This window comes from Arachis hypogaea, chromosome 8 (assembly GCF_003086295.3).
Source record: "Arachis hypogaea cultivar Tifrunner chromosome 8, arahy.Tifrunner.gnm2.J5K5, whole genome shotgun sequence".
In the NCBI taxonomy this organism is placed as follows: Eukaryota; Viridiplantae; Streptophyta; class Magnoliopsida; order Fabales; family Fabaceae; genus Arachis; species Arachis hypogaea.
In genome coordinates, this window is record NC_092043.1 from 9,884,507 (window position 1) to 9,901,019 (window position 16,513).

At 27.7% G+C, this 16,513-nt stretch overlaps 3 protein-coding genes across 3 annotated transcripts; 1 reads left to right on the forward strand and 2 right to left on the reverse strand.

Moving 5' to 3' along the window:
* Window positions 1-1,817: 1,817 nt before the first annotated feature.
* Window positions 1,818-4,074, forward strand: LOC112706013 (chalcone synthase-like). The gene is made up of 2 exons (XM_025757084.2): window positions 1,818-2,031; window positions 2,944-4,074. Exons 1-2 carry the CDS (start codon window positions 1,854-1,856, stop codon window positions 3,939-3,941), a joined length of 1,176 nt encoding a protein of 391 aa, XP_025612869.2. The 5' UTR covers window positions 1,818-1,853; the 3' UTR covers window positions 3,942-4,074.
* Window positions 4,075-5,534: 1,460 nt separating this feature from the next.
* Window positions 5,535-8,610, reverse strand: LOC140174577 (chalcone synthase-like). Its single transcript, XM_072200083.1, has 2 exons — window positions 8,377-8,610; window positions 5,535-6,671 (listed from the first exon to the last, which is right to left on the reverse strand). The coding sequence occupies exons 1-2, from the start codon at window positions 8,528-8,530 to the stop codon at window positions 5,662-5,664; spliced, it is 1,164 nt and encodes a 387-aa protein (XP_072056184.1). The 5' UTR covers window positions 8,531-8,610; the 3' UTR covers window positions 5,535-5,661.
* Window positions 8,611-10,734: 2,124 nt separating this feature from the next.
* Window positions 10,735-16,288, reverse strand: LOC112706014 (chalcone synthase). The gene is made up of 2 exons (XM_025757085.2): window positions 16,006-16,288; window positions 10,735-11,923 (listed from the first exon to the last, which is right to left on the reverse strand). Exons 1-2 carry the CDS (start codon window positions 16,163-16,165, stop codon window positions 10,914-10,916), a joined length of 1,170 nt encoding a protein of 389 aa, XP_025612870.1. The 5' UTR covers window positions 16,166-16,288; the 3' UTR covers window positions 10,735-10,913.
* Between the last annotated feature and the right edge of the window lie 225 nt (window positions 16,289-16,513).

Here is a 16,513-nt window from a genome sequence, read left to right on the forward strand (position 1 = left end):
AGGTACTGACATGAACCACCTTATTGCTAAAAAATATACCCTATAATCTCCACTTTCAAGTCAGAATATGAAGGTAAAAAAATTAGAAAAAGTAGAATCAGAGAATTGAGAGGGCAATTGAAGAAGATGAGAAAAATATACCTTTTTTGCTGTGATTCAAATTTTACATTTTAAATTTTACCTTTTTAGTATTTGTTAGGTGACAAAAATAAATATTGATGTAAAGAATCAAAATAAAAATAAATGAGAGAATGAGGAAACAGGCACAGAAGAAGAAAATTAATTGAAATAATGAAAGAGAATAAAACTTTAATAACTGAGAGAATGAAAGAATAGTGATGCAGAATAAATGAAAAAATAAGAGACTATAGATGGACCTCTGCAAAGAGAACACTATAATTCATCCAACTTTAAAGGTCTCTCCTTCAAGACACGTTGGATTTCCACTACCTGACAACCTTATATTAATGGTTTAGTATTAGATAAATGTCGTTTTATTGAAGCATATTCTAGCCGTATCCATATGAAGCCAAAGTAATCAAGGAAGTAAACAAATTAGACATTTAATAATAAATAAGATTACTATTATATAAGTCATTTAATTTGAAATAGCATAATTATATGTATTGTCACAAATAAATTAAAAAATTAAATAATTTTCTAACAATAAGAATCACAAAATTGAGATAATCCTTCCATCAATTTTTTATCTCTACAAATAAAAGTAAGTTTTTGCATTATAACATATTTTTATTGATTTAATATGGATGATCTGGATTAATAAAATAATTTATTTTAACATTAAATATTATTTTAATATTATTTTATTTTTTATTTTTGCATTATTTTATTCTTTGGTTTAGAGTCCCTTATTAATAAAGAAACGCAGCCAACGAATTTTTTCATGTTAATCATGCACAGTGGTGATGAAACAGAGATTAAACACTGACCAATGCTAGGAGGTTAGCAATTTTTGTGATTGTTAGTCATCAACTAGCCATCAATGATGATTTGATGGTGTGAGATTGGTGTGAGATTTCATCCAATGACTCATCTTTTTTTTTGCTGGTTACATGTTGGACAAAATTCAATAAAACTGCTGCCCCCTAAACTTTTCCTTAAACACCGATGTATTAATATCACTCCAAGATAAATAATGCTTCATGCACTCCTCGTATTCTTCACAGTTCACACATTTATGCAATAATTAACTGCGACTTTCCTCTATAAAATAAATAATACCGGTTTCCGTAGGACTAATGTAGCTGGAGCAACAACAAACCGGTTTATATAGACCTCATATAGCTGGAGCAAGATAAGCGTCAATAATTAATTAAGATAGATATTCCCATGATGACATCTTCACGTGAAGATAGTATTATGAGCTATTAAATTAACTATTTAAAAATCTATAATGTCATCTTCATATAAAGGTGTCATTATATGAGTATTTTTTATTAATTAATTATTGTTACTCTAAGCTATTCTTTAAGCTATTATAAATAGCTTAAGCTCACTTGTCGAAGGCCACAGCAAAACACAAAAACACAAATCAGTTTAAGAGGCAACCAATTAAGCATTCCAAACTCCAAAAGTTCTTGTAATTTGCAAGTGAGATTTCTTTTATAATTTTGAGTATCGTTGGGAATATACATTACAATTTGATTATATTTTCAATACTAAAAATTATAATAGGAGAGAGCCTTATTATGATATATTATTATATTAAATTTGTAGAAGAGAATAAATATAACAAATTGTGTTAATTATTTTCTAGTTTCAAATTATCCCTGGTGGTACAGGAAAAAATTTCAGTCCAATCAAACCCAAGTGACACTACTGCTGAAAATCAAATGGGGAGTTTAGGAGCAACTCAAGAAGGAAATGGAGCAAAGGGTGTGGCCACAATCCTAGCAATTGGTACTGCAAATCCACCCAATATCATTCGCCAAGATGATTACCCTGACTTTTATTTCAGGGCCACCAAAAGCAATCACATGCTCCACCTTAAGGAAAAGTTCCAGCGTTTATGTAAGTTTATATATTTAATTAATGTGCCTATTTATCTGGATATGCGTTAATATGAAGTTCACAGTTTAAATATTAATACATATTATATTAAGTAACTTAGTAAAATATATTAAATCATATATGTAACAATTTTAAGTTATCATCCTTGAATAAAAATATTTTCACGTGACTAAATTTTACATTATGTGTGTGTTTAAGTTGCTACAACCCTTGTCATAGGTGCGAATAGTTTTAAATTTTTGGATTAATTATGATTCTAAAAACTGGTCATCGCATTATTTTAATTCAAAATAAAAATTACTTGTTAGTAAATCGGTCAAAACTTAATGTCAAAAAGTAAGTTAATCAGTCAAATTGGTGCAATTTTATATTATATATAGTGCAATTTTAATTAGATATTGATTAAATTGTTTAATCGTTAAACTTCTAACTCTATTAATTTAATGACCGATTTAATTTTGAGAACTACCTTCAATAGAATTGTTTAATCATTCAAATTTGGATACTTGTGCACCTGCTACATAGTTAACAATAGTTATGCAATGCAAATAAGACAACTTCGTTGTAAACTTTGTACTAATAATCCATCATAATTTAAGACTTGTTTGGGGATACTTATAAAAAAAAATTTAAAGTTATTTTTTTAAAAATATTTTATAAAAAAAATAAAAATAATTTTATATTTGAATATTTCATATAAAAAAAATTTTTATTTATCAATTATGTTTGAGTATAGTCATATAAAAATATTTTTTATTTATTTATTACGTAAAAAATACTTTTTTTAAAAAAATATATATATATAAATGATAACTTCTCAAACAAAATTTTTTTTATTTTTCTAATACTTTTACTTTTATTACTAAAAATTTACTAAACACACTAAAAAAAATTTATATGTTGACATGGCAGGTAAAAACTCAATGATTGAGAAACGACATTTCCTATACAATGAAGATTTACTCATGGAGAATCCAAACATTGTTACTTATGGAGCTTCCTCACTGAATACTCGACAAAACATACTCATCAAAGAGGTCCCAAAACTTGGCAAGGAAGCAGCATTGAAGGCCATAAACGAATGGGGTCAACCATTGTCAGAAATCACACACCTCATTTTTTACACAACTTCATGCTTTGGAAACATGCCCGGTCCGGATTACCACCTTGCCAAGCTTCTTGGCCTCAAACCAACGGTTAACAGGCACATGATCTTCAATAACGGTTGCCACGGCGGCGGCGCGGTCCTTCGTGTCGCGAAGGACATCGTTGAGAACAATGCTGGGTCACGTGTGCTTGTAGTGTGGGTAGAAACCATGGTAGCTTCATTTCATGGCCCTAACCCTAATCACATGGATGTTCTTGTAGGACAAGCCCTATTTGGAGATGGTGCAGGTGCCCTTATTATTGGGACAAACCCTAAACCTTGTATTGAATGCCCATTATTTGAACTTGTCTTGGCCTCACAAACAACTATACCTAACACTGAGAGTTCAATCAATGGAAATATACAAGAAATGGGGTTGGTTTATTATTTAGGAAAAGAGATTCCCATTGCTATATCCGAAAACATTGACAAGTGTTTGATAAATGCATTTAGAGAGAGTAGTGTTGATTGGAATTCCTTGTTCTATGCTATTCATCCGGGTGGACCATCTATTCTGAATAGGATTGAAGAGAAGCTTGGATTGAAGAAAGAGAAATTAAGAGCAAGTAGGAAAGTGTTAAGCCAATATGGGAATATGTGGAGCCCTGGTGTGATTTTTGTGTTGGATGAGTTGAGGAACTGGTCTAAGATTGAAGGAAAGAGCACATGTGGTGAGGGAAAAGAATGGGGTGTGTTGGTAGGGTTTGGTCCAGGTTTATCTTTGGAGCTTCTTGTTCTACGAAGTTTTTGTTTTGATGGCTAGTTAAATTTAATTAATTAACGAACTTCCATATTCATCAAATAAGTTCTAAGATTAAGTTGAATTCGGTGTTGTGTGTTGAGTGTTGAAGAGTGAGTATCTCTCAGTATTTATATTATGCAATTGAAATAACAAATTAGAGATGATTGTTGCTACTCTTAATTTTAGCATTTGTCTACTAAATGTCATATTATTAATAAATTAAATGGTCTTTCACCGGCTCCAAGTATTAATTTGATTTAAACTTATATCATATATTGTCTTATATTAAAATGTCTTTTTAGTTAATTATGAAAAGATTAATTGTTTTATTGTGTTAGAAATTAAAATTAAAATTTAATTTCAAAAAGACTAACAGAGTTCATTATATTTTTAAGATACTAAAATATATATTTAACATTATAATATCACACCACTCATAGAGTATAGAGGTTTTCTTGGAATGAATTTGTGGTAGATCATGGTTATTTAACTTGAATATTTTAGTCTTTTTAAAATTTAAAATCAACCGAAAGGTTATTTTGTTTTAATCTTTTTAAAATCATATTAAATTTCTAATATAATTAAACAAAATTAATATGAAAAATATTTAAGTCTTTTCTAATATATATTGTTAGGTATATATATTATGGGTTTTGCTATACATTATATCCAAGCATTTTTCTATCCAAGTTTTATCAAAGTAAGTTCAATACCAACAAAAACTATTCTCATTAAAAGAGCGTCATTACACGCGCTTCTTCTTCTTCTTTCAAATACACGCATATGTCATCTTCTTTTTCTTTCAAATTCATGTATACCTCATCCTCCTCCTCCTTTACGAACGCAGATTCTTCTTCTTCTTCTCCTCTTTCAAATTAGTCATCATCACTAACAACACAAACATTATTTTTTCAATTGAATTGAATAGACACAAGTATTCTGAATTTGAATTGAATTGAATTGATAATCTCTAAATTGTAGACAAAGGTGTTTCGAATTTGATTTTATATAATGAATTATATTTCGTTCAGTTTAGTACTATACAATTGTTTCACCATGAATACATGTTCGGTTCATTATGCAAAAAGTTGTTCGAATTTAATTTTATATAATGAATTATATTTCGTTCGCTCAATACTAACTATTTTTATCTAAGTCAATAAGTCATGATAGTCAACTACCTTTCATTGATTAGAATATACGTACTCAGCTGCATATTCATTTTTAAGAAATAATTTATACTTAGTTTGCACAATGCACACGTCTCATCCAATCAGAACACATATATAAAACATTAAGCGTTCTTTAAAAATTATTTTTTATTCAATTTAAAAAAATAAAAAATAAATAACTTTTTAAATTTTTTAGATAACCAATACCGTAAAAATGAATATAAAAAATTAAAATAATATATTATTAGATTTAAAAATTAACTAAAAACTAAAATTTATAGGAGAAGTAACATTTTCAAAAATATTATTACTCATGCATGAATAAGGTGACCTAAAGGTAAAATGCAAGGGATGGATATATGCAAATACAAATCTATTATTCTAGTTGAATAATAAATTAGAGTTGTTTGAGATATTGATTATACTATATTAATTAAATTAATTTTAATATAAAATATATATTAAAATATAAATATACATTAAAAATAAATTAAAATATATTATATTTATATGTAAATATATTAATACCTAATTTTAATAATTAATTTTAATATATAAATAACATTTTTTCAGATGGATATACTACGAAGCACTATTATCTCCAATGATACCCCCGGACCAAAACCTGCCAAGACACCCCACTCTAACCCTTCACCAGTTGTACTCTTCCCTTCAATCTTAGACCTCTTCCTCATCTCATCCAATACGAAAATCACGCTAGGACTCATCATGTTTCCATATTGGCTCAACACCTTCCTTGACGCCCTTAGTTTCTCTTCCTTCAATCCAAGCTTCTTTTCAATCCTATCTAAAATAGCCGGCCCACCTGGATGAATAACATGAAACAAGTTATTCCAATCCATTCTATCATTTCTCATCATGCCAGTGGAATCAAATGCTTCAATTATACACTTCCCTATATTTTCAGACACAACGGAAGGAATCTCTTTCCCTAAATGATAAACCAAGCCCATTTCTTGTGGACGGAAACTGAGTACACTCTCGGTGTTTGGTATGGTTGTTTGTGAAGCAAAGATAAGTTCAAAGAGAGGAACTTCAGTGCAGTTATTAGGATCTGCACCAATGATGATAGCAGCTGCACCATCTCCAAATAAGCCCTGCCCTACAAGTACATCCATGTCATTGGAATTAGGACCGTGAAAATAAGCCAGGGCAACCTCTGCCCACACGACGAGCACTCGCGATCCGGCGTTGTTCTCCACGATGTCCTTGGCAACGCGTAAGATGGTCCCGCCGCCATGGCAACCGGTGTTGAAAATCATGAGCCTGTTCACAGTTGGGCTGAGGCCAACAAGTTTGGCAAGATGGTAATCCGGACCGGGAGCGTTGCATAAACATGAAGTTGTGTAGAAGATGAGGTGTGTGATTCTTGATAAGGGTTGGCCCCATTCTCTTATCGCATTCAGTGTTGCTTCTTTGCCAAGTTTTGGTATCTCCTCCATAAGCATGTCTTGTCGTTCATCCAAAGAAGGAGTCCCATAGGTAGTGATGTTAGGGTTTTCCTTGAGAAAATCCTCCGTATACACAAAGTGTCGTTTCTCAATCATTGAGTTTTTACCTATATATATATACAAATAAATTAAAAGTATAAAATAAAATGAGTATAGATTAATATAAATATTCCATGAGTTTAATTTAATAAAATTTATATTCATGTAATTAAATGATTTTTAAGGAATATTTTTAAAAATAATTCTGTTAAGTAATCAATTAAGGTACCAGTCAATTACAGCTAACTAGTGTATGAACTGCCAAAGAAGTCTAATAAAAGAAACAAAAACCCTAAATCAAAAGTAACTCTAATCTCACTTTGACTTTTATTTACAGTAAAAAAAAAAAAAAGACAACTACAAAATTATCCTTCTTCTTTAATTTACGTATGTATCACTAGCGTCAGATCCGCACTATCAACAAGCATCTGCGCGTCCTCCACCATCAACGACATGACCTCCCATGCATCACCAGCAGCCGCACGTCCTCTTCCGCCACCAGCAATCGGCCGCGCATCCTCTTTCGCCACCAGCAGCCGTAAGTCCTCCACCGTCACAATGCATCACCTTCCGTCACTTGCAGCAGCGCGTGTCATTACAAATATAGTAAGGCAAACCTCTCTTCTTCTCCTTCTTCTTATGTTTTAGGTATTTTTTTTAGATTTTGAATAATTTTTTTTAAATAATTTCAGAGGTATATTTTTTTAATTTTTAAATTTTTTTATTTTAAAAACAACATTTAAAATTTAATAAAAAATTATTTAAATTTATACAAAAAAATATTTAAATTTATTAAAAAAAATCTAAAATCTAACAAAAATATCCAAAAAAAATATAAAAAAAAAATACGAAGGGAGAGGCGAAGAAAGCGAGAGGCGCATGTTTTTTAAACATAAGACAAGTTTTTCAAATTTTAAAACTAGAATTTTTTGAAAAATTGGCTATTTAGCTATATATAGAACTAGTTCCATAAACTTTCTCTTTTAAAAATTAATTATTTTGTTAATATAGTAATATATAATTAATAATTATTTATATAAAACTTTATACTCACTGTATATAAAAATTAAATTAATATTTTATTTATAATAAATAATAGGATTTGGATTTTCTAAAGTTTGAATTTCACTTTAGAGAGTAAAGTATGATTTTCTACCTTTGAATAGTTTCTCTTTCATATTTATTCTTGGTCCCACCTATGAAATCAATGGTGAGAGATCACACTTTACTTTTTAAAGTAAAATTCAAACTTTAGAATATTTAAATCCTAAATAATATATAATTATAAACAAACTAGTTATTTTACAAGCCTAAATTGAGTTTATCTAAATTCAAATTAAACTCGTCTCATGTAATATACGAACTCAAACTAAATTGTTAATGAATTGGATTCGAATTCAAGTCCGCTAGGCTTATTTTTAACTTGACATTGATTATAAAAATTCTGAAATTATATCATGTAAAAACGAATAAAAAATTAATTTAGTCTTAAATAATATTTCTGCTTAAATTTAAAAGTGAAGTCAATATAATTTATTATTTTTATATAGTAATTAATTAATAGTTTAAAAATATAGATTGAAAATATATTATTAGATGCTAAATTAAAGAAATTAGATTATAATTAAAAATATTGATAAAAGATAATAAATTCTGCTGGTATTTCAAAATTTTTTTATTAAAGTTGTTTCTAAACACATTCTTATTATATACGGCAAAATTTGCTTCAACGAATACAGTAAAAATGTCTCAAACTCAAATTATGGCACTTACATATGCGATTGAACTTTTGTTTCAAGTCTAGCATGTGGTCACTTCTAGTTGCCCTGAAGTAAAAATCAGGATGTTCATATTGGAGGATGATATTGGGTGGATTTGCAGTACCAATGGCTAGTATTGTGGCTACACCCGTTGCTACACTTCCCATTTGATTCAGTCTAGTGTATGAGGGTTAATGATAGTTATTTGATTGATAAGAAAAGTGAAAGTTTACAAAATGTTGTAAATAAGGTTTGAAACATTTAAATGAATTTTATAGCTGCGTGGTATACCGGTAGCATTAATTAAAGTGGGTATACCTGCTGTTGAATTAATTAAAGTTTGGCACTATATAAATGGTACAGCAAACACATTTTTTGGGCAAGTTAATATTCAATTTACTCAGAATTTTGTATACGAGTTTTAATTTAATTTTTTAAGTTTTAATTATCTTTATTTAGTTTTTAAATTTTATAAACGTAATTTGTATTAGTTTTTAATTATACAATTTTTAGCACACAAATATTAAAATATTAATAAAATGTTGATATTAACAATTAAATATTACATTAAAACTTATAAAATAATACAGTTTAATTTTAGTATTTAAATAACTCAAAAATAACTTCATATCACTTATTTAAAAAAAAAGTTTCAATAAATATTATTTATATTGTTTTTGGCCTATTTGCCAAAACCTCATTGGTTCTTTGTTGATATAGTGGGGTTTGGAGGTGGGTGAGACAATCGGATTTTAGGCAGAGTTGTTGAGGAATTCTAAGACAAAAATTAAAATAGATTAAACAAATAATATTATTTAAATATTATATATAATTGGAGAAAATATTTTGAAACCTAATTGAAAAAAGAAATGTGCAATTTATAAGAGAGGTTAAAAGGACATGTTGAATGCTGGAATTATATTATTACCGGCGAATTCTTAAACTGGATCCAACATTATAGTTAATCTAAGAATGTCTCTCCTGGAAGTATATTGATTCATAGAGAACATAATTTGGATTATATATATCCACACAAAATTCCTATATATTTCGCACAGATCTCTATCCGAATCTTTTAAGATAGTCTTTCTAAACACTATACATAAAAGGCTTAACAAACATCTAAAATATATTATCTATTTCTAATTATTATTGTATCTCTTACACTATATTAATTTAAGTATTAGAATCTCCTCCGGATACATTTTAATCTACCTGGAATAAGAAGATTTACCAAAGCCTCATGTCCTAATTCTATAAAATACTACAAAAAGTAAGCCTAATCTTACGTCTAGGACGCATATAATTGGCTTTAATTCCATTAGAGAACCAACTAAAAAGAGAGTCAATTAAAGCTAATTAGTTAAAAGATAAATTATCTATTATAAAAAAGAAAAAATAATTCTTTAGTTATTATTTTAATTTTTTAAATTTTAAAATAAAAAATATAAAAAATTAAGTTGAGTTAATTTAGGTTCTAATCGGTGAAAGAGTTTAGCAGTAGAAACAACACAAATATTCAACACAAAAAATAATATGAAAGTACTTACAATATAATATGGTAGCAACTATAACAAACAAATATAATAAATAAGACAATAACAAGAACACACCGAAATCTTAACGTAAAAAACCCCTTCAATGTGAAAGGTAAAAACTATGGATCGTCCAGACCAATGAAATAGTTTTACTATAATCAAATGAGATACAAGAGAGTCTCAAATAAAGCACAAAAATGTGCATATAACCAGCCAAAATAGTAAATTACCAAAGCTTACAAATGAGAAGCAAGAAGATGAAATATACCCAAAAAATAGAACTGCTGTTGAAGCCAATTTTTTCCTCTAAAGATCTCTAATTAAAATCTCCACCGTTCAAAATGAAGAACAAGATAAGAAGAATCTGCAGTACAAATTTCACGTCGATCCAATGGTGAAAGAATGAAAAACGACTGTTCAAATATTGCTGCTCTGTGTAAAAACGGAAAATCTATTTTCTCTCTTGCAAAGTCAATTTCTCTCACTGAAAACTTCCGATCAACATCTCAACCGAACAGAATAAAGAACAAGATGAGAAGAACACGTAATTCAAATTTCAAGCCAATCCAACAGTGAATAAATGAGAAACTGCTATTTAAAAGTTACTGTTTTACATAAAAACAGAAATTCTATTTTTCTCTCTTTTCTCACTTGGTGGTTACAATCTCTTACTCTCAAAAGACTCCAAAATCTAATTAAGATTATGATATAATAAGTACAAAGAGATACTCTTAAAATATTAGACTTAAACCTTACAAAAAAAGTTTGACTTCACACATTTTTAGAATAACAGAAGAATTCGTAACAGTTGCATAATCGTTTTTAAGAAATAATTTATGCTAGCTTACACACCTCTCATTCATTTAAAATACTTAATTATTACAAACTGAAGACATACATAAACATTACTTATGCATAGAATAAAGTGACGTAAAGATAAAATGCAAGCTAAGGGATGGACACATCCAATTACAAATCTTTATTATTCTAGTTGAGTAATTAACTAGGGCTATTAGACACATATACCACGAAGCACTATTACCTCCAAAGATACCCCTGGACCAAAACCTGCCAACACACCCCACTCTAACCCTTCACCGGTTGTACTCTTCCCTTCAATCTTAGACCTCTTCCTCATCTCATCCAATATGAAAATCACGCTAAGACTCATCATGTTTCCGTATTGCCTCAACACATGCCTTGATGCCCTTAATTTCTCTTCCTTCAACCCAAGCTTCTTTTCGATCCTATCTAAAATAGCCGGCCCACCTGGATGAATAACATAGAACAAGTTATTCCAATCCATTACATCATTGCTCATCATGCCAATGGAATCAAATGCTTCAATTATACACTTCCCTATGTTTTCAGACACAAGTAAAGGAACCTCCTTTCCTATATAATAAACCAAACCCTTTTCTTCTGGACGTGCACGGAGTACACTCTCGGTGTTTGGTATGGTTGTTTGTGAAGCAAAGGTAAGTTCAAAGAGAGGAACTTCAGTGCAGTTATTAGGATCTGCACCAATGATGATAGCAGCTGCACCATCTCCAAATAAGCCCTGCCCTACAAGTACATCCATGTCATTAGAATTAGGACCGTGAAAAGAAGCCAATGTAATCTCTGCCCACACGACGAGCACTCGCGATCCGGGGTTGTTCTCTGCAGTGTCCTTGGCAACGCGTAAGATGGTCCCGCCGCCATGGCAACCGGTGTTGAAAATCATGAGCCTGTTCACGGTTGGGGTGAGGCCAAGAAGCTTGGCAAGATGGTAGTCCGGACCGGGAGTGTTGCATAAGCATGAAGTTGTGTAGAAGATGAGGTGTGTGATTCTTGATAAGGGTTGGCCCCATTCTCTTATCGCATTCAGTGTTGCTTCTTTGCCAAGTTTTGATACTTCCTCCATGAGTATGTCTTGTCGTGTATCCAAAGAAGGAGCTCCATAAGTAGTGATGTTAGGGTTCTCCATGAGAAAATTCTCAGTATAGAAAAAGTGTCGTTTCTCAATCATTGATTTTTTACCTATATATATACATACAAACAAATTAAACTATTAAAGGTATAAAATAAAGATAATTATTATGGTATTTAAAAAGTGGTATTTAATTTGTTAAAAAAAATAAATAAAAATTAATATTTAATTTTAAAAATATAAAAATAATTAATTTTTTAAGTATCTAAAATTTACTATAAGAGTTATAGAAGGTAAAAATTAAACGCCAAATAATAGATATTATACACTATAAAATTGGCAAAAATAAAATGAGTAAATATAATAAAAATATAAAAATAATATATACACAGAAAAAATTAGTCATTAATATGTATTTCTGTATTTTATATTTTAATATGTTTAATTTTTTTAATATATATTTTATATTTTATACCAATAATTAATTAACTAATTTTTTATGTATAAATAATATACTTATTCAAAATATATATCAGAATAAAGTATATATTATTTTGATCTTTAATATTCATGCCAAATACTAATTTGATTCCTAACGTTTCAAATATTTTATTTTTATCTCAATAATTTTTAACAGATTTAATGTTTTTCTATCATTAAATTTGACACAAATAATTAAAAAAATAATTGACTTGAATGTTAACAATATTATTATTAAGCCAAATCTTCTTTCATATGTTAAAAAAAAAACAAAACCTTCTTCTAACTCTTCTTTTTGTTGGTCTCCTTATAAAGAAATCTCAAATCTTATCAATCAATCATCAACTATCCAAAAGAAAAATAAACAATTGTACAATAATAATCGGTTAGTAGATTAATTTTATTGACTCTTCAATATACTAATTATTCGTGTCAAATTTAATTATAGGATAACATCAAATACATTTAAAATTTTTGAGACTGAAATAAAAAATTTAAAAATTTTTAAAATTAAAATAAGACTTTTGAAACATTAAATACTAAATTAAGACTTAATTCAAATATTGAAAGCTAAAATAATACTTTATCATATATATAATTATAAACAAACTAGTCTATGATCCTGAGCTGAATTTATCCCATTTCAAATTTAAATTCATCTTATATAATATATGAATTAAAATTCAGCTTATCAAGTTGTTATTAATGAACTGGTTTAGAGTCCAAGTCTGCTAGATTCACTTCTATCTAAGATTAAAAATAACATTCATAATTTTATAAAAAAAAGTTTACAATTTTAATTTGCATTGGCGCAATAATATGGTGTGGTTGCGTCATTCTTTTTTGTTTTTATCATTTTATACTCTTCTTTTTCTTTTATTTTACCAACAACTATGATTAAGAATATAAAAACAAAATTATTCTAGAATTTGTCAACCAATTCATTAGTTATTTTTATCTTACACTTTTATTCCTTTTTCATTTTTCCTTCAACCAAATAAACGTACTTTATATAAAGCTACTTATTTACAAAATTTCCGTGAACAAAAACAGAAAAAAATGACTCAAACTCAAATGGCACTTACATATGCGATTGAACTTTTGTTTCAAGTCTAGCATGAAATACGTGTTTGTGCACAGTAACTTGTTCATGCCAATATGAAAGAAAAACGTCGCATAATTCCAAACACGCAATATTTGGAATGATATGAAATGAAGTAAGGGCTAAGGCCCCTTCCAAAAGTGGAGTCGGTTACTAATGAGATCTATTTTCCAAAGAAGGAGCCCCATAAGTAGTAATGTTAGGGTTTTCCTTCTCACTGTAGACAAAGTGTCTTTTCTCAATCATCGAGTTTTTACCTATATATACATACAAACAAATTAAAGCTATAAAATAAAAGGGATTATTATGGAATTTAGAAGTGGAGTTTAATTTGTTAAAAAAAGAATACAAATTAATATTTAATTTAAAAATATAAAAATAACTAATTTTAAATATTTAAAATTTATTATAAGAGTTATGTTAGATAAAAATTAGACACCAAATACTATATACATTATAAAATTGGCCTAAATAAAATGAGTATATATAATAAAAATATAGAAATAATATATGTATAACAAAAATCAGTCAATATATGTGTTTGTTTATTTTGTATTTTAACATGTTTAATTTATTTTTAATATATATTTTATATATAAATTAAATAATATAGTTGTTTAAATATATATTAAGATAAAATACTATTTTGATATTTAATGTTTGAGCCAATAAAATTTTAATTTGGCCTCTAATCTTTTAAACCTTCTATTTTTATCTTAAAAATTAAACAGAATCAATGTTTTTTATCATTAAATTTAATACAAATAATTAATAAAAAAGTATAAGTAAATAAAACAAGCGTAGCACTTAATCGACAAAAGAAAAGTGAATAATTTCATTACATTATTGAATAAAATTTTATACTATTAAAAACATTAATAATAACTAATTAATAACTATATATTACAAAACTTGCTATCCTTAAGACTCCTCATTAAATTTATCCAATTTCAAAATTTAAATTCGTCTTATATAATATATACATTAAAATTCAGCTTATCAAGCTGTTATTAATGAACTGGACTAATGTCCAAATCTGCTAGATTCACTTCTACCTAAGATTAAAAATAACATTCATAATTGTATACAAGAAAAAAGTTGACAATTTTAATTTGCATTGGTGCAATAATATGGTGTGATTATGTCATTCTTTTTTTTTTATCATTTTATACTCTTCTTTTTCTTTTATTTTACCAACAACTATCATTAAGAATATAAAAACAAAATTATATCTGAAAAAAAATGTATTGTAAATGATCACATTTTTTTAAATAAAAAGAATTTAAAAATTATATTTTGTTTTGAATTTTTTTTACATCTTTTAAATATTTATTCACAAAAATTTAGATTAAACAAATAAGTTGTTTGTTAAATATAAATTTTTTTTGTTATTTATAAAATTTAAAATATTTATTAGCTTTTTTGTATTTTTAAATTATTAAAAACTGTTTTATTGATAACATCTTTTAAGAATTTTTTGTCGAGGACTAAATATTTTTAGTATCGAATTAGTAGTTAATTTTTATTTCATATGAAACTTATTTTAAACCTTTTAAGCCGATAAGTAGAAAATTATTATATCTAACTAAAATTCAAATTAAAATCACCCAACGTATATAAATTCAACAACTTCAAACGAAGTCATCCAAGAATATGTATGTAGACAGAACATAAGGTTTGCCATTATTTATTAAATAATTGATATCAATAAGTGTTTAATTAAACTAACAAACTAACAATATTAAATTTCTGAGGTTTATTTAATTCAGAAGCCCCATAATTTTATTAAATTTATAAATAGATACTTACATTTCAAATATATATAATTGGACCATTATATTTAAAAAAATTAACTTATTACAAATTATCTAAATTAGATGACCGTGTGCTATAAAACTCTTTAATACTAAGTTAATCAAAATGAAGTTCATAACATAATTATATATAAAAAAATAGGTGACTTTAATAAAGACATTAAAAATATCTTTTTTTTAAAGACGTTTACATGTGTCATATTATTATTGGATATCTTTATTAAATTGATTAATAATTTATTTTTTAATAAATAAGAATAAAATTGATTTATTATAGTAACAATAATAAACCCAATTGTCGACATTATAATTATTAAACCAAATTTAATCTGGTCGAATTATATCATTTAAATCGAATATCTTTAAATTTTTTTATAAAAAGGCAAATATATCCCTGACTTTTTGTTTTGCGAACATTTAAATCCCTACAAATTTAAAAATACAATTAAATTCCTAAAAAATAGGTTTATTGTTATTGTTATAAAAAATAAATTTTATTTTAATTTATTAAGAAATTCAAAAATAACCGATTCATTAATACATCTAATAATAATACGACACGTAAACGTCTTTATAAAAAGACATTTTAAGCGTCTTTACCAGAACATTCCCCATAAAAAAAAAGGTATGTTTTCAATCAAATAACATAATTCTCTTACATTACACTTTAATTTCTTCCTTTTTCATTTTTCCTTCAACCAAATAAACGTACTTTTATATAAAGCTACTTATTTACAAAATTTCCGTGAACGAAAACAGGAAAAATGACTCAAACTCAAATGGTACGTATACTTACATATGCGATCGAATTTTTGTTTCAAGTCTAGCATGTGATCACTTTTGGTTATCCTGAAATAAAAATCGGGATATTCAGATTGGAGGATGATATTAGGTGGATTTGCAGTACCAATGGCTAGGATCGCAGCCACACTACTACTCCTTGCTACACTCCCCATTTGATTCGTTATAGTATGAGGGTTGATGATAGTTATTTGATTAACAAGAAAGGTGCAAGTTTATCAAATATTGTTTCTAAGGTTTGAAACATGTAAATGGCTTTTATAGCGATCGATGTGGTATATTCTGGTACGATTAATTAAAGTTGGTATGCCTCGGCATCACTATTTGTACAATTATTGAATTACTGTGCATGTTTGGAAGTTTGACCGAAGAAAAAAATTTTGAAACGTTATTATGTGGAAAAACCGAAAAAGTGAATTTTTTTTAGAAAATGAGGTGCAAAACGTGTTTGTGCTGGTGCACAGTAACTGAGTTACGATATAAAAGTTGAAAACACAGAAAAA